We start from the raw sequence: 19,116 nt of genomic DNA, 5'->3' as shown, positions 1-19,116 counted from the left end.
GTTAATTACTCTCCACTCACTTTCGACTATTAAAAAGGGCAATTTCCATTTCCATTGTAATGAGCCGTTTGCGAAATTTCTACAACAACTTTCTATATAAACCTTATATGCCCCCAGGGCATAATTTACAACCCTTACACTGAGGGCTCTGAGGGGGGTTATCATCCTTAAAGACCTAATTTCCAGAACTTTCAACTACGCCTAACAAAATGGCTATCTAAAAATTTTGATTGGATATATTTGAGGAAAAGGTGGGCTTGAGAGGGGGGTTAGTGGCCTTCAAATCACTTTCGAATATTAAAAGGGGCACTAGCCCTTTGAATTTCCAATCGAATGAGCCCTTTTTCAAATTTCTACAACAAAGCTTTCAATAAAAAACTTATATGCCCCCAGGGCATAACTTATAACCCTTGCCCTGAAGACTGTGGGGGGAGTGTCCTGCTCAAAAGTATAATTTCCAAAACTTCAAAAACCGCGCGGAACAAAACGGCTATCTCAAAATTTTGATTGGATGTGCTTGGAGAAATGGTGGGCATGGAAGGGGTGTTAGTTGCCTTCCAATTACTTTTGGCTATTAAAAGGGCACGAGTCCTTTCAATATACAGTCAAATAAGCCTTTTTTGAAGATTCTACGACAAAGCTTTCTTTAAAACCTTTTTAACATCCTGGCTATAATCTACGGCCCTTGCCCTGAGGGCTGTGGGGGGAGTGTCATATTCAAACACCAAACGTCCTAAACCTTAGAATACGTCGAAGGAGCTTGCTATCTCAAAATTTTGATTGTATGGGTGTGGGGTACAGGTGGGCACGAGAGGGGGTTAGTTGCCCTCCAAGCACTTTTGACTATTAAAAAGGCCACTATTCTTTTGATTAATCAAACAACGGAACCCTTTTTAGAGTTTCTTATGACAACGCTTTCTATAAAAATCAAATATCCCCCCAGGGTATAACTTACAACCCTTGCTCTGAGGGCTGTGGGGGAGTGTCCTCCCCAAAAACATAATTTCTATCTGGAAATCAACTACGGTGAACAAAATGCCTATATCCAAATTTTGATTGTATTTTTTTTCGGGAAATGATGGGCGTGGAAGGGGTGTTAGTTGCCCCCCCATCACTTTCGAATATTAAAAAGGGCAGAAGCCACTCCAATTTCCAATTGAATGAGCCCTTTTCAATGTATCTACGACAACTCCTTCGATGTGAAGTGCCCTGGTCTAAAGAAAAAAAAAAATAAATAATACATTGTCATGCCCCAGGGCATAACTTAAAACCCTTGACCTGAGGGTTGTGGGGGAGTGTCCTCCTCAAAAACGTATTTTCTATCTGGAAATAAACTATCCTGAACAAAATGGCTATCTCAAAATTTTTATTGGATGTTTTTGGGGAAATGGTGGGCGTGGAAGGGGTGTTAGTTGCCTTCAAATCCCTTTTGACTACTAAAAAGGGCACTAGCCACTCCAATTTCCAATCGAATGAGCCCTTTTCGAAGTTTTTACGACAACTCCTTCGATACGAAGTGCCCTGGTCTAAAGAAAAAAAAAATAATACATTGTGCCAACATGTTCTTTACTTAGGCAGCGCGATTGCGCTGCCTATGTATACAACCAAGCGTTTGTCTGTTAATATTTTTTTTTCATTGAACTTGGAGTTAAAATATCCACAAAAGAAACTTTAAGTTTTTGCATAATTTTCGTGGAACCGTGACGTTTAAAACATACTATACAAATCTGAAAAAAAAACAAAAACAGGAAACGTTACGTCACGGTGATAAAAAAGTGATGGCAAAGTCCCGAGCACTATAAGAGTGAAGCTAGTGAAGGGGGGCAGAGCAAGGGAGGGTGAGGAGGGAGGCTTAATGCCAAAACGAGCAGCGGTAAGTGGCTTCAGACCATGTTTCTCAACAGTGAGGCGACAGAACAGTTGGCTCTTTCTGCTAGTTTATAGATAAAATGGATATATAGAAGTATATAAACAATGTATAATACTTATTCGCGTCTTTATTTATATATCACCCCTAGGAAAAAAATAACAACAAATAAACATGCATCCGTGATTTTTCTTCTGGTAAAAATTACAAAATTCCATATTTTTGCAGATGAGCTTGAAACATCCACAGTAGGGTTCTTTGATACGCTTAATCTGATGGTGTGATTTTCATTAAAAATTATATTACTTCAAGGGGGTCTCTCCCCCTTTTTCCGAAAATCAGATACATTTTCCCAGGCTTGTAGCTTTTGATGGGTAAGACTAAACTTAAGGAAACTAATATATTTGGAATCAGCATAATAAGCCAATTCTTTTGATATGTCTATTGGTAGTTCCGTTTTTTAAGAGTTTTGGTTACTATTGAGTCAGGTCCCTGTAACTAAGTTACAGGTCGTTACCACGAACTGTTTGATTACCCATCAAAATCCAAACAGAGATAATTGAAATATTGATCGTTTTTCTGCGTTACCAAAAGTATTGTATTCATAAAACTTTACAATTTCATCAGATGTAATTAAACAAAGGAAACAAGGCTCTCAACTAACATAAGGATGAAGTTCAAAATTGATAACAAATATAAATTACTCTGTATATGAGGGGGACTGCCCTCTTCTCGACCCCTTGCTCATTAAAAACAAGTTTTTTTAGTGGTTAGAATTTTTTTTTTCCAATTGCAAATTTTCTTACAAAATTTGGAAAAAGCCAAACTTCATAGTAAAGATTATCTAAGGAGAATACAGCCCCCTTCGTACAAATAGTACTATGTTGAAATAGATTTTAAACTTGTTCCTTGTTCTTAAATGAAAAGCACGTTTTTTTATTTAATTTCTGATTGCTTCCTAAATACTTCCTGGGGCGACCTTCGATATAATTTGAGCCAAAGTCCCCTTAATTCACTAGTTAATTGCTTTTAAAATGTGTAATTCAATAATTGAACGTTGATTAGTACCATCCTACGTTTAAATTTGCTATTTCAATTTTGGAAAAAATTTGAATATACTTTAAAAATTGGTTATGAATAGCAATTTTGGTAAATCTCCTTTGTTAATATTACTAATAAAGAAGTTTGTTTGGAAGAAAAGGAGTATTATTAATTGTGTGGATAGAAATTCTGTTACACTTTTGAACTTCAACGAAGTTGGAAGTCATTACGATACCTACAATAGGTCTTCTTTATCGATAAATACATTAGGGGAGACCAGCCCACGCTCGCAACTTTTCTGGTTATTTATTTTTTGTAAACACAGTTTCTGACTGTAAATAATTCTGAAAGTTGCTATGTATATATTCATGTTTGGGGTATCTCCAAAATAATCCCTGACGAACAATGTTTCTGGATGTAGGAGAAAAATGGGTTACACTGATGTAGTCCGAAAGTGGAGAACCAGGGCCACCCCGGTTTACGTTCGCCACAGATTGGCCCACGTTCGCCACTGTGTTAACTCAAGTGAAGAAAAGCTTTTACTACTCTAGAATTAGTCGAAAAATTTGTTCTTTATCAGATTTTTAATTGTCTTTCAGAATCCAGATACAAAAAATAAACAGGCTTAGACAGTAGTCTACTCAAAGACCCACCTTCTCTAAATCAAATCCTACCTAAGTTTACTGTTAGCGGCCATCTCATTAGATGGAACACTACTACCGATTAACACATCTTGTATCCTGAAAGGTCAACACCAAACCTCAGCCTTTCGGCAAGTCTTCAAGTCCCACCCGAGACTGAGGGCTTACCTAATCCTGTTACAACCTCGGACTTTAAGACACACGATTCTTCTTCGGTAAGCACCAACTTGCTCGGTTCTACGCACTTCAAGAATAGAACATCAAGTTCAACTGGATATTCCTTCAAAACTTTTGCAGCAAAGAAGCACTTAGCACTCTTTTTACCTGCTAGTCCAGCTAAAACAAAGTCACTGACTTTTATCAGCTTGTTTCCCATATCTTTCTTATCTTCTTCTAGCTTAAGACTGTCCTCACTCTCATCGTCAAACTCCCTCTCAACATGATCAGACACACTTTCACTCTCGAGGAACAATAGCTTGCTTGGTTCTTGCAATTTAGCTTTCTTTGCGCTCTTCTCCTGGCTTTCTGTTCTTTTTCCTCTTTTCCGTAGCTTTCAGTTCCTCTTTCTGGAGGATTCTTTCCTTCACTGGGGTATCAGTCAAAATTTTGGTAGTCTTTTTTTTTTTTACTGCGTGTCTGATTTGTTTTCTGGGAGAACCTTGCAGAAATGGAGACACATCAACTAGTTCAGAGAAGTTTTTTTCAGCTTGTCCGTCTAAAGGGAATCTTTAGAAAGATTGGGTATCATTCTCATGTAGGGTGGGCTGATTAGACGCATCATCATCAGCAGAAGAAGAAATGAGTGATGAAGGTTCCATGGCACCGTGGTTTGAAGTTGATGGTCAATCAGAGATGTATGAACTTAGGAACTCGTGACCTTTGAAAATCTTGAGATTGAAAGGGAAAATGATGGTGCAGTGAAAACCGCTGATTCTGTTTTCTGGGGTCACTGCTTTGGGATACGCTTTTCCAGAAAGCTCAGAGATGTTATACATTGAGATATTCTCGCATTTATGCTCTGTCATTAAAGTCACAGATTCCCTGTTGTACAAAGCCTTCAAAGAAAACATAACTGACCTGTCATGTGATTGCAGCTTATGCGTTGTCTGAGGCGGAACGGTGAGCATGACAACTCAGTTTCCTTTGGCTAAGTCAAGCAATTCACTACTGTAGCGACTAATGTGATTGCCAAGTATTAGAAGCACAGGATTAGCCTTAATCGGTCTTGTATGATTGATAAAATAGTTCATAACTGCACACATAGCAACATTCTTCATAAATACGCATAGTAATATTCTGCCATCTTTCTGCTGACGTTACCTTGCCTACCTGTTTCTGTCCTTTTGCTGCAACAATTTTCCATAGCTTGTGGACTGTTGATAGTCCAGCTTCGTCTACATTTGAAATATTTTGCGCTGTAAATTTGTGGTGCTAGTACACATCACAAAGATTTTCAAAAAATCTCTCAACTGTCACACGATTAAAAATAGTTGCATGGCCAAGACTGGTTGCTTCAGGTGCTCTGATAGTAATATATGGGCGCCATGCCATAAAACTGTGGTACTTATCTTCGCTCGTAGCATTTTGATTGTCACTGATATGCTTGTCCATGAATTTGGATCGTAAGTCCTTTTGCAATAGAATAACTGCAAGCAAGCTGACGAACTTCAAGCGCTGTTAAACCATAATCATATGGCACACAACTTGCAAGGATTTAGGAAGAGCATTTTCTTGTTCTTCTGTAAAGATCTGCCTTGTAGAATACAGTGGTGAGAAAAATGAGAGAGCCAGAAGCTCAATATCCACATCCTGTTTATCAGCCTTGGTGACGTATCTCCTCAGAGTTGTCCGTGGTATTCCATATTTTTTTGCAGCCGTTTTCTTGTTCTGTTTCTTTGCAATAGCTTTGATTACAGCAGCTCGGACCAGCTGTTTTATTTTTAATTTAAGTTTATTTTTAGTTTCCTCACCAAGCTATTTTTCTGGGCCAAGCAAGGTTTGATCCAACCATACAGAATTTCCCTGGCTAAAGTATATGGGATTGTCGTTTCTTCATCGAGTGTATCTGACAATATATAAAGCAAATATCAATGAAGTATGTTGCAAAAATTTAGCTTTCCAGGTTCACCAGGCCCAGATTTAAGTCTCAGACGTTTCTATCGACATAAAAAGTTTTTCCTTACCTTTACGTTAGAGACCAACTTTGTCATTTTCCTTTTACACAAAAATTTACTTTCCAAGCCCTAGAAATCAACTTACCATACAAAACCTGGAAAACAGGGTTCAACACTAAGTTGGATACATCCAAACTTTTGCTACTAGATTGCAGCTTAAACGCTAAATTATGGGAATTTTTCCATTGATGGCTCCCTAGTTAAATGCAAATGACGAACCGGGACTGTGGCTATTGATTAATAAAGAACTTGGGCTGTGGCTCACCTAAGCCGGTCTCCCCTACATATATTTTTTTTTTAATACATTGAAGTACTTCATATAAATAGAACAAGAAAAATATTACCATTGAAAGTTGCTGAAAACTAAGTTCCTAGCAGTATTTGTCACCCCAAAGAAATTTCATGGCGGAGCTGATGATGACCTGCCTCGCCTTTTCCAACTCTGTGCTGGTAGATATGGGAATTTAACATATTAGCTGTATAGACAAACATTTTAATTAATTCTTACTCCCCCCCCTTCCTCTTTCAACATTCATCTGAAGCCTCATGAAGAGTAAGCAGTTTGTCCATTAAATTTTACTTTTGTAGGAACCTACCCTACCCCACCTAAACAATGACTCACACCCCCTCATTATAGCTGATACATAATTACTGATCATCAAACGTAGCATAATTTCATTACAAATAAAGTGAATCAAGTTGGTTGAATCCAGTACTACCACCGGGTGGCAATACTTCTTTTGCAACTGGGAAGCCACAAATATAGTTATTGATACTTTTAAATCAATTAGCTTCTCAATATTTTAAATTGATTGCAAATTCGTCCTCTTCGGGGTTAAGTCGTAGTTTGATGCCCTAAACCGCCTAAACTGTCACCCAACCACCGCTGCTATTTTGGCGTCTGTCCCCGCCCCTGGAAAATTTTCTGCCGGCACCCTTGGCTTTACCCCCACCCCTAATGTGCAAATATATAGCCCAAATTTATTTCTGAACTATTATATTTTCATCCTATTTTGTTTTGTTTCATTAGCATTAACGAAACTTAACTTCTCGCGTACTTAGCGGATTCTTAACAAGTACCTTTTTCTTATCTACCCTCCCTTGCATTTTAAAGTCCTGAAAAGGCAAGTAGGGAGCAGCTTTGAGTGCTGCACAATATTGCTCAAGGCTAGATGGCTTTGGTGATTATTCTTTTCAACACTAGCGCCAGTTTCCACTTTTACCATTTTCCCATACACTTTGGTACTACGTTAAAAGATCCAAGTCACATTTTTGTGCTACACACAGGATTTTTACGATATTTCCCATAAGTATACTAAATAAAATTGATATTCCTAAAACTGATAGGTTCCTAAATATTCATATGAAAATAATAACTCATAAAAATATTGAAGTCCTAAAAATAAGACGATAAAAATTAAATCAAAGAAGAAGAAGCGAAGAAGATACTGAAAGCCTTTCAAAAGAAACTATTCTTGCACAACACTTTTGAAACTATATTTTAGCCATTCTAAGTACTTTGAAACTTTAAAAGTACTTTGAATACTTTTGCTCTCCCAAATATTCTCTACATTGCACCGTTCTGGATGATTCTTACAAACGCTAATAAATTGAAAATTCGTTCTACTTTCTTCGTTTTGCAAAATACCTACTGAGATATCCAATTTGGATACGCTGTTTAAAACTCGTCAATATTCTTCATAAGGCGAATAATACTATAGCTGTTGCTAAACTTATGTATTATACCAAACACACTCAAGAAGTGGTTAGATTAATTATAATGAAATATACCAGACCATGATGAAAACATAATACTTGAGTTTATATAATAATATAATTTTGGCTACATATTTGCACATTAGGGGAGTGGGGTCCAGTGACCTAACCTTACCCCCACCCCCTAATGTGCAAATATATGTCCCAAATTATACAAGTCCAATTCATTTTGTCACCCGTCATTTGTCTTTGTGGCTGTGAAGCCGGTTTTCTGAGATCTTACATTCAGAAAACTTCTCAACCGCGTTTGGTATAATACATAAGTACCCTGTTGCTAAACTTGTAGAGAAACACAATCAACAGATTTCAAAACATGCTTAGACAACTCCTTCTACACTAGTTTTGCTTCTTTTTTTTCTTTTTTTTCGTAGTGGTCCGTCATTTACTTTTTGTATGAAGACTGGTTTTCTATAAATAATAATCAGCTAAACATAGGCTATGCAGAACAGTTGATGTGGTTGAAGGGATTTATATCGGTGGAGGGGGATTCTAAAAGATTTTATTTGGAGAGCTCTTACACAAATAGGGAGATAAGTCGGAAAATATTAAGAATTATGGGTAAATAGTAACAATATTAAGATATTGGCGGATAAGGGTCCAACCCCTCTCGTATCTAAATACATAAATAAAAGTATGGAATGGCGAAAATTCTGAATTCCAGTCAGTGCTGAAACAGTACTTTCTGGTCTGACCTATGCCATTGAATACATACACGTATTTAGATATTATTCTGCTGTCAAAATGGGCCTTATAACCAACTTTCCGAAATAGAAAAGCTATTTTATAAAATATCCCAAAAATAGCACTGGAGATTTACGTTTCCTGTCTCTTGAAAAAGGATTCTAAACGCAGTTTAAGATTTTATCGCTTATCCTGTATTTTCCTTCTTTTTTTTACCAGATAAGAATGAGGTAAAACCACTAAATGAAGTTTCCCATGGTTTTGCAAAATCAGAAATGCATATAGAAATAGAATCCTGGGAAAAGAGAGAGAATCCTGGGAAAAACTGAATTGGTGTACAATTCTGGTTTCTCGAGGATAGTTCGTACGCAACCAATTATCATTTTAAGCCTTGCTTCAGAAGGGAAAAAATATTATTGAAATCTTGGTTCTCATGTGTACTTAGTTCCGATTCAAGTGAATGCGATTGTACGATTGTTATGATTAGTTACGATACAAGCCTATGCCTGGATTTCAAACGATCAAAACTTATGGCTTAAAAAGTTCCCAGCCTTATCGTCACGTGGGGGGGAGGGTGTGGAGGCAAGCCCCTCCCCCAGATTCTGAAAGGTACCTTTTTGGAGGGATTTTCTCATTAAAGAAATGCCTTTTTTATATTTCCATCGAAAAAAGAAGACCCAACCCCGATAAAAAAAAATACATTTTAACCCCCCCCCCCCCGTGAGTTTTCGTTAATTGACGCCACTGGCCTTTACTTGATTGGCTAAAATTTAGACACGAGCTCTAACTCTTACAAATTGGATTGTAACGAGTCCCAAGCACGCATGCTGCCACAGAACAAACTGATTCTATAAACCTTCTTTTTATAAACAAAAGGTGGTGATTGTCATCAGTACATAAAGCCTATGATGCCGCTAATTGGGGGAAAGGAAAATCTAGAGTATCAAGGACCATTCCCAGGCCTTAGGGAACCACCTTATCCACTAGAAAATCATACTGGCTCGGTGAAAGGACAGATCTGAGACTAATGATTGCAATAATATAATTATCTTGTCATTCTGCTGCAAATTAAAAAAAATTGTAACAGTTAAAGATTTCGAAGAAGTTCCTTGCGACACGCGGGACTGAACTGGTGACCCACTAATCACGAGAACCGGGCTTATCCACTACGCTGTCACATGGTATGAGGATATTCTATTTTTCTAAGAGTTTGTTCACAAAATTTCAATAGAAAAGTTATAATAACTGATATGTTTTTTCCTTTGGGAATGAGGCTGAGGGTTCAGCGAAGAAATGGATTATTTTCCAATCATGAATTTGATCCTTTGATTTTCTTCTTTATTTAGTTACGTTTGTCTTCTTAAATGTTTCTTTAGTTTTTCTGCTATATAAATTAGTTTGCTTTATTATTTTAATTGTGTAGGCTTGTCGTAAAATAGCTTGTTTCAGAGGGAACATATACCTTAAAAAACAAAAGTTCTAGAACATTTCCCATAAAATGCAGGTCCAATCGACAAAGAAAACAACTTCCATATCCCATATATTAAATTTTTGTTCGACAAACTGAAATAACCCGATTTTTTGGCCAAAGTGCAAACAAAATATCAGAGATTGAAGCCGAAATTTTGCACATTCTTATTCAGCAATTATCAGAAAAAAAAACAGCAAAAAATTACTTCAACCACAGCTGTTGTTCGTGATTTCTTGGCATAGAAAGAAAAGCATTGGATAAATATTACAATGATTAGCCTTAAAAGGCATCACTATATCAAGATCTAAACACATTTTTCTCAATATTTAACAAATATTTTAAAACTTTCAGATCCTAGATTCTTGTATGACACTAATGTTCTAACTAAGCCTAAACTATGAATTAAGTACCTTATTTAATATCAATTTATCCCTTTAATGGACATAAATATGAGTGCTCAATCAATTATTTATTTCAAAAAAGAAATTGAGCCGCTTAAATTGAATATAGACATGGCGTGATTATTAATATTATCATCATGCACAAAACAAAATGGTAAATTAATAGTCAAACAGTTCGTTCTAACAAACTGTAAGTAAAGAGCGGCTCGTACTGATAGTAACCAAAACTTAAAATGTAATTCCGACGATACACAAGATTATAGACGATAGAAACAATACTTGACGATAAGCTACATCAGAAGATTGGCTCTTTGGGATGGGCTCTTTGGGGTAATTCCTAAATTTAGCAATACCAAGGGGCCGAGTTTCGCTTGATGAAAAGAAAGATAATTTTCATAATCTCAAAAAAAAGTTAAATTACATCTTATTATAGTCGGCAAACCTTTTTGCAAATTTATACCGACAAATTTTGTCTACATTATGGAAAATCAAATTAAATTGCAATGTGCTTTTTAAAATAATTAACACAGGCACTCATCATCAGCAAAATCGGTCATAGTAGCAATTTCAAGAATTTGTGATGTTATTCAGAAAAAGTGTTTTTTTTTCTTTCAAAAATAAAACTTATTTTTCCCGAAGTCCGCCAGTTTTAGGAGAAAATTGTAGTGTCATATTGAGAAAAAAAAAGATAAATAAGTATACACAGATATGAACAATTATTATTCGTTTGTTAAGATTAGATTACCCATCAAAAGTTCCAAGCCTGGGAAAATTTACCTAGTATTAGAAAAAGGGAAAAAACGCCCCAAAAAAGGGTTCGATCTTAATGAAAATTACTTTTAAAGGAGAGAAAATTGGATCCAAATTTCACTTTGCAAAAAAAAAAAAAAAAAAAAAAAAAAAAAAAAAAACATTATTGCAATTGCCAATATTGCAGGTTATAAGTTGTTTATAGATCATAAGTTATATGTTATACATACCATTTATCTAGTATATAGAGTGAATTTACCATTTGGCAGCTTTAAGGAGCCTCCCCCAGGCCACTCAGCGTGTCCCCAGGTGGCAATAGTGGAACACCCTGCAGATATGTAAGGTACCTCCATAGGAGGCACGGACCAAGGGGAGACCTTGTCAATGGGTGTCCATAATAGAAACTGGGGCATCCTCGCCCGGGGCCATAAATACAGGCGGAGGAGGAAGAAGGCCCCTCAAATGTACACTCAATAGTACTTTTTAGCCTGAGAGATGCTGTAGACAAACTTATACGAGAAGAACAATGCGGTACAAATACATTAAAGTGATTAATGTACGAGAATAACACTGTAGTACGAGAATAACGCTGCTGCGGTTAAGGTAGGAAATGAGGTTAGCAGCTGGTTTCGTATTAAATCAGGAGTTAAGCAGGGTTGTGTTCTTTCCCCCTTTATATGGATTATTTTGATGTTCTTTGTCTTAAGGAGCACAGGAAAGGCAATGGGAGACCACGGAATGAAATGGGGACGAAATACTCTCCTGAACTTAGATTATGCTGATGATTTAAGGATCCGAGGTGAAAGTGTGAGCAAAATGAATGAACTTTTAGAGGTTTTGTGAATTCAGGGTGCTAGAATAGGGTTGAAAATCAATGTTAAGAAGACTAAGTCACTAAGGGCTAGGAATAAGTGAAGATGAAAAGGTGACGTTGGGTAACGAAAAGATAGATCAGGTGGACAGCTTCACTTACCTTGGTAGTATCATTAGTAAAGACGGTGGGAGTAATAAAGACGTTAAAAGTACAATAGAATAGAGTTAAAAAAAAGTTTGGAAGAATAGGAAGACAAGGCTGCGGACCAAGATTAGAATATTGGAAGCTACAGTGATGACAGTGGTCAAACATGACTCTGAAGCATGGGCGCTCCGAAGAGCGGATGAAGATTTGCTAGATGTTTTCCAGGAAAATTGCCTACGGATTGTTTTGGGTACCCGGCTGACTGACCGTATTTCAAACAGTAGGCTGTACGAAAAGTGGTTCAATCCCGCTTTCTAGGGCTATAATGAGAGAAAGGTTGAAATGGCTAGGGCACGTTCTGAGGATGAAGGATGACAGATTGCCGAAGATTGACCTTTTCAGCCAACCGTCTAGTAACCGGAAAGCAGGTCGGCCGCGGTTGGGATGGGAAGATGTCTTAAAGAAAGATTTAAAAGAAATGGGAATTTCCTGGGAGGGTGTAAAGCAGGAGGCTTTAAATAGATTCGGACGTCTGGGGAGCGTGCGTAGCTGCGTTGGCCTTAGGCGGCTTGGTGCTTCAATGAGTTGTTAGTAGTAGTAGCTTCCGTACCTGTCGGTTGGGATTTTGTGACTAGTCTAAGAAAAAATTTGACTCGCAAACTGGCAATAGTCCAGATCACCACCGCCGTCCAAATCAATTAATATTGGTCTCAATTTTCCTCAGCATCATCACTGGCTACTTAGCATTCTATTGTCGATCCATGTGATCAAAGGCGAGATGTATGTCGATTCTTCTTTAAAACGAAAATAAGTTCCTGGCCGAAAAGTGCACCCTTTTGTTATTACAAAGGAATTGTTATCGCTGATGATGGAGACGAAGCGCGGAAATAAAATGCAAATAGCCCTAATGTTGTAATGCATGAATTGAAGTTTCATTTTCTTTTTTAAAGGGTGGTGTCCTCCAGACGATATTTCCCACAGAGGATGAGTCAATATTAAAAGAAGCCGAAGAACTTGCTGCTGAGGCAAGAGCTAGTCACCAGTATACAAGTACATCTGATTTTTTGTTAATATGTTTAGACTGTTCTAAGCTCCTGACAGGGGAGAAAGAAGCCCAACAACATGCAATGGAATCAAAACATATAAATTTCGATGAAGTTCGTACGTAACTTTTGGAAATCATCATTTAGTAATTTTTTTTAAATTTCAATGTTTATTGATGACGCATTATATTTTTCTTCGTTTTGGTAAACCACACTTAAGATATGTTTTTTTTAGGAAATGGGGGATTAAGTTTGCTTGAAATATGTTAAAATCGGGGGTTTTGTGTGAGAATCACGCAAAAACGTGCGTTTTCCCGAGCGCTGCTCAAAAATTCCGACGAACTCCTTTCCAAATCAGGAATGTTCCCTAAAGTGAAGTTTTGGGTTTATCGCTATTATTATGCTTGTATTTTTAAGTATTTAATAAACCTTGCGCTTCGTGATCAATTCGCTACGCTGAAGTCTGCTTTTTTCCAATTTAGTTGCTAACTAATCCATGACCAATGGGAATGGAAGTAAATTGAAATTAGCTAATTTCGAAAAAGATATTACCCAACAATTGCCATTTCTAGCAAAGGCCTACTCGATAAAGAATTGGATTTCTTTGGGCAGAAAGTATTGAACCCATGCTGACTGTGAATTCATAAAATAGGGCTTACAGAAATCAACCAGAGAAATTAAATATCCAATGGATACTTCCTATACCATTACTTTAAAAATTAACGTAGTTGACTTGAGTTATTAGTTAAAATAAAAATAAAAGCCGCCAATTTTGCCTCGGAAATTATAACTTATTGAACACGCTAGTTATGATGTAACAATTTAACATTATTGAATTTTCTTTACCAGCTTGATCCTATGGCCTAGTCTTAGTACATTGTTTTACCGTTATACGCTCGATTGAGTTCATTCTTGCATTTTGTGAGTGATTAGGACAAAACGTCTTCTAAAAAAAGATAGAATCGAATAAACCTGTTCAACATACTTTTTTTAGATAATTTAGAAAAAGATTAGGTCAAAGGAGATCATTACCTAAGACATTCTCGAGGTTCATCCAGGACTGTTACAAAAATCACTGGAACCGCCATAATCACTAAAATTTGTAAAAGGCATGTGCGCAAGAACTTATTTTCGGGAACCCAGTAAGATAAGATTTATAGTCTATGTTTGATATATCTTTGATTTTGATAACTTTTATAGGAAAATGCGCCTTCCTCTGAAACAAAAGGACGAATAGAAATAATATTGAATTAAACAGATAATAAGAAAAACTCAAAAACAATTCTAGTATTCTGCATAATTTAGCATAAATTGCATCGTTTCTATATCAAAACAAGAACGTCCGATAAAATTATGTTATTCAACAAACTTCACTGGCAAAACAAAATAGACATAGCTCCTTTAAGATAAAAATGCGCAACAAAATAAAACGTAAACAGTGCAGCCTAATATACAACCATGGGTTAACTAAAATCGTTGATGGTTCTGACGAGGACTCGACAAAGCCCAAGTCTTAGAGCTGCTACCTCGGTTCCAGAGAGACCTAAAATGTATAAACAAGAAATTAGGAAAAAACTAAAAATTTACATTTTACGATAATACTGCTTGATTTTTATCAACTTTCAATTTCAATTTTGTAAAAGGAAAATTTTTCTTAAAACGGCGTAAAATACAAAAAGAACGCCTACAAATGCACTAAAAAGCCCCCCCCCCCCACTGCCGCTATCCAGAAAAATAATTTTTTGAAGGTCAAAAATCAGAAGGTGGAAGGAGAGAGAGAGAGAGGGGGGCGGGGTGGGTCATTGCATAAAATTCGTCCGTAAATGGTCATAAAATTTTACAAAAAAAAATATTTTCATGTTCAATCCTAACAATTAAGATACATACTTTATACCAATGAATCTTGCTAAGTACATATCTTGCACAATAGTACATGCTATGACTACGCATACCTCTTGTTCAAAGAACCAACAGTCATAACTACTTGTATAGGATGAATGTCATTCCTTTAAACGGGTTCGATCTGTGTAAGCTGTATTCGCTTGCTTTTCATGGGCACTTTCATCTGGTATTACCAATCAATATAATACGAATGGCCTTACTGAGAAGGGGCCTGCCTTTATACGAGTGACGGGTGTCCTATGTAATTTTTATGTCCGCGGTGATGAGGTAACGGATAGTCGCAGGAATTGTGAATAGTTCATTCGGTCGGGAATTCTAGTCTTATTTAAACGGAAAAACCGATCGGAGCAACCTGACACCCCTTCAACGCCTCATGTGTCTCTGAAACCCACATGGGATCAGGTCAGAATTTCAAATAACAATTTTGATCAAAACAACAGAAAAACCAACCAAATTTGCCTCGAGTAAAATTTGATAAGGGCCCCAAATTATACAAATAACCAGCATATCCTAAAATGGCGGTATCATGCATATGTTTTAGGAGAAAGATGACCATGTTACCCCTTGTTTTAAATCTGACTCATACAGATTTCAATTTGTATAATTGAAGGATCGAAGGTGATGCCTGTGGGCCCCGGATATGTTACACCTTGTTTGACATATACAAGGATTTCCAATTCGTATGATTGAAGACTCTTATAAGTCGTAAAAAAAGAGATTCAAATTACTGTCTGGGCTTTGTTAAACACATAGAACAGAATAATGTATTTTTATTTCCCTTGAATATACCGCATTCCCCCTTCCCCTTCCCCCTTAAAAATGGTATTAGAATGCTTGAGCGCTCATTGATTATAAATGTGAGGCGAATGGTCCAGCAAATGGTTTTTAAGGATAAAATATTAAAGATCGATGAATTTCGGACTTTTTATTTAAGTATGTCTCTGTCAGAAGAGACTCTGTATCATAGACAGTGCAATAGCGCTGCCTAAGTACAGACCGAAACGGACACAATGTATTATTAGTGGGTTTTTTTTTATACCAAGGCACTTCGTACAAAGGGAATTGTCGTAGAGACTTCAGAAGGGGCTCATTCGATTGAGTCAAAAGTGACTGGAGGGCAACCGGCCCCCCCCCCTCCCACGCACCTTTTCCCCCAAAGACATCCGATCAAAGTTTTGAGATAACCATAATGTTCAACATAGTTGAAAGGTCCAATAACTATGTATTTAGGGATGACAATAACAATCCACACAGTTCATGGGGCAATGGCTGTTATACAATTCACAAGTTATACAGTTCACCCATTATTTGTATATAGTATTTTTTATCGAGAAAGGGGTGCAGGTTTGACCTTTGGTGTCCAAAAAGGCAAAGGGCATTCAGGTGAAGCTCTTCTGGAATGTTGAACTATATCAAAACACACTATGTCCATACCGGTTGTCAAATGGGCACATGAGCAATATCTTAAGAACGGCTTAGCATATAAGGGGGATGATCAATTGACAAAACTGCAATATGTGCACACTACTACTCTACCAATACAACTACTACTACAACTATTGTGACTCCTACTGCTACAAAGGCTTAGGGTATGAAGATGAAAATTTCAGGAAAAGTTGAGCTTATTCAAAACACACTCTGTGCATGCACTTTGTTACAATGGCTTAGGGTGTTAAGTTGGAACTTTCAGGGAATGGTGAGGGGGATGATCAATTCACAAAACGGCAAAATATACACGCTAGTATTACTATAACTACTACTTCTATTGTGACTACTACTAAAGCTAAGGGTATTAAGGTGGAAATTTCAGGAAATGTTGAGGGGGCAGTTCAACTAGAATAAACCACACTGTGTGCAAACAGATGGTCAAAGGGGCGTATCAGCAACATCTTAAAAAACGGCTTAGTCTAATAAGTTGAAACTTCCAGGGCATGATGAGAGGGATGTTCAACTGACCAAAAGGTAATATGTGCATACTACTACTGCTACTAGTACTACTGCAACTACCAAACAAAGGTGAAAGTTTGAAGGAATATGTAGGGGAAGTTGAATTAAATCAAAACACAGTATGTGTATGAAGGTTGTCCAAAGAGCATATATTAGCAATATCTTAGGAACGGCTTAGAGTATGAACTTTAAGCTTACAGGGTTAATTTGTGGGGGATGTTGAATACAACTGCTACTAATATTACTACTTCAGTGGCGGTTGTAGCCTCTCTTACGTCCGGGGCAAAATCTTGATGAGCCCCCCCTACCTCCCAAAAACTTCGGGCCAATTTTTAACAAAATTTTCGTTTATTAACAGAACTTTCCATTTATTTAACTTTAGCCTCTGCAAAATTATTAATTATCTCGCCTTAATTGATTGCTTCTACTTCTCCGAGTTCAATGCTAATTAAAGCTAAGTCATTTCGTCGCTCCTTGGTCGTAATCGATCTGATCTTTCTCACTAATTGACGTACGTGCTGACCCCCCCCCCCCCCGCACCAAAGAAGTGATGATAGCTCGGAAAAAGTTGACAAATGGACGGCATCTGGATTCGATGGGATCACGGCAGAGATGCTGAAGACATCCCTTCGAGCCTGCATAACTGTTTGGACTGCTGTGGTCGTCTGGTAGGTCTTGCTCTGATCTTATTTTCATTTTTAGACTAATGTTTGAAGAGTCCAGGGAATGGGACAAAAAAAAATATACATAGTTCATTAATTTTGAAAAGACATTCGGTGCTGGTGATTGAAAGATTTTGAATTATTACAGAGTACCTGAAAAACTAGTCAAAATAAAAATCGCACTCTCTGAAAATAATGAATTTTGTCTCTCTGAATACAGAAAATGTGAATACGCCTTTCATCTAGATAATGTCTGGTGCCAAACAGGGATGTGTCCTATCCCCATTCCTGTGTTATAGTTATGGACTACATTCTAAGGCAGTCTTCAGATTCTGGAGTGAAGTTTTGCAGCCGCTATATCTATGACCTGGACTTCCCTGCGACGTTGTCCATCTCGAAGAAGCAAAACAGCGACTGCAGCTGCTACTCGACACCATAGATGAAAAGGCCGAAAAAGTGGGGCTACAGTGAATGTCAATAAGACGAAGATGGCTACATTTGACTCTCTGCTGGCACTGAAATGCAAAGATAAACCAATTGAACAGGTCAATGAATTTAAGTGCCTCGGGAGTTGGATTGATTATAATGGAGAAGTAACCAACAAAATCAAGAGGAGGATTGGACAAGCTACGGCATTGGCTTTTAATAAGCAGAAACCAATCTGGCGCAGGAAATACTCTATGCGTTTAAAGTTCCGCCTAATGAATAGCAATGTGATGTGCATTCTCCTATATGCAAGAGAATGCTGGAAACTAAATATCCAACTATAGAAACACGTCCTAGCCTTTAAAAACATGTGACATAGAAGAATACTGAAAACATCATGGCAGGAAAAGGTCACGAAAATAGGAGTTTGCCAGAAAAACGGTTAACCACTAATTACTTACCTTTTGAAACATAGGAGATGGACGTACCTTGGCCACGTCCTTCGTATGCCAGAGGATCAACTCTCATGTACATCTTATGAGTGGTGTCCTTAAGAGACGCGCAACAGAGGTCCAAAACAAAACCTGGCAACGACAATATGATCTGGATCTGTGTAGAAGGGAGATATCTCTTCAACCAGAGTGGGAGGACTTTAGGGCTGCAGCTCAGCTCCGTGATGTCTGTAGAGGTTTAGTAGACGCCCTATGCGCGATTCCTAGCTCTGGAGGGTCTAAGATAAACGACCTCTCATTACTGACCACCGACACTGTAATCGCTAATAATATTTGATAGGTAACTCATACGTTTACCAAGACCTTTTATCTCCGCATTGCGCAATTAATTCTGACACATCTATAGGTTTCTTTAGGGGAATATATCGTGTTGAATTATTTTCTTCATGTCTTGGAGTTCGTGGAAGAACTGAAAAGGATCTAAATCACCGCAATATTTTACTTTTATTGCTACTTACTTTATTTTGAAAGAATGGTGATGAGAGAGAGAGAGAGAGACATTTATTCTAAACAAACAATTTAACATCAGTTTAGCGGCCACCCCAAGAAGTAAAAACTTGTCCAAGGGGGCGGCAAAAATACAATAACATAACAAAAAAAAAAAAAAAAAAACCTATCTATATCACACTCCCCAAACGGCACCACAAACCTTACACCTTAACATTTTCATTAAATTTACTATCATATTCATAATCATCACCCCCAGGAGCCATAAATATTTACCAATGTCTTAAAAAAACTACTAAAATAAATACATACTAAAAAGCATCCCTTTGATTACTATCTTAAACGAAGAAATATCACCTATATTTTTTATATTTTGATCAAGATGGTTCCAACTTCTGATCCCCTATGAAGCGAAGA

At 37.3% G+C, this 19,116-nt stretch overlaps 2 protein-coding genes across 3 annotated transcripts in view; one reads left to right on the top strand and one right to left on the bottom strand.

Moving 5' to 3' along the window:
- Yod1 (Yod1 deubiquitinase) overlaps nucleotides 1-13,012 on the top strand; it is a 32,817-nt gene extending 19,805 nt beyond the window's left edge. For both annotated transcript variants that reach the window (XM_089096615.1, XM_089096614.1), the window contains exon 6: nucleotides 12,711-13,012. In XM_089096615.1, coding sequence (XP_088952741.1) covers nucleotides 12,711-12,929 — 219 coding nt within the window. In that variant the 3' untranslated portion in view covers nucleotides 12,930-13,012. The remainder of the gene's footprint in view (nucleotides 1-12,710) is intronic.
- Nucleotides 13,013-14,142: 1,130 nt separating this feature from the next.
- The window catches only part of LOC148946811 (alpha-1,3-mannosyl-glycoprotein 4-beta-N-acetylglucosaminyltransferase A-like), a 48,744-nt gene continuing 43,770 nt past the window's right edge, over nucleotides 14,143-19,116 (bottom strand). Inside the window, exon 9 of the mRNA XM_089097156.1 lies at nucleotides 14,143-14,346. Coding sequence (XP_088953282.1) covers nucleotides 14,326-14,346 — 21 coding nt within the window. The 3' untranslated portion in view covers nucleotides 14,143-14,325. The remainder of the gene's footprint in view (nucleotides 14,347-19,116) is intronic.

Source organism: Artemia sp. Qi Xiang Cuo, chromosome 11 (assembly GCF_049724085.1).
Source record: "Artemia sp. Qi Xiang Cuo chromosome 11, ASM4972408v1, whole genome shotgun sequence".
NCBI classification, from domain to species: Eukaryota; Metazoa; Arthropoda; class Branchiopoda; order Anostraca; family Artemiidae; genus Artemia; species Artemia sp. Qi Xiang Cuo.
This window is presented reverse-complemented; position numbering and strand designations above follow the sequence as displayed.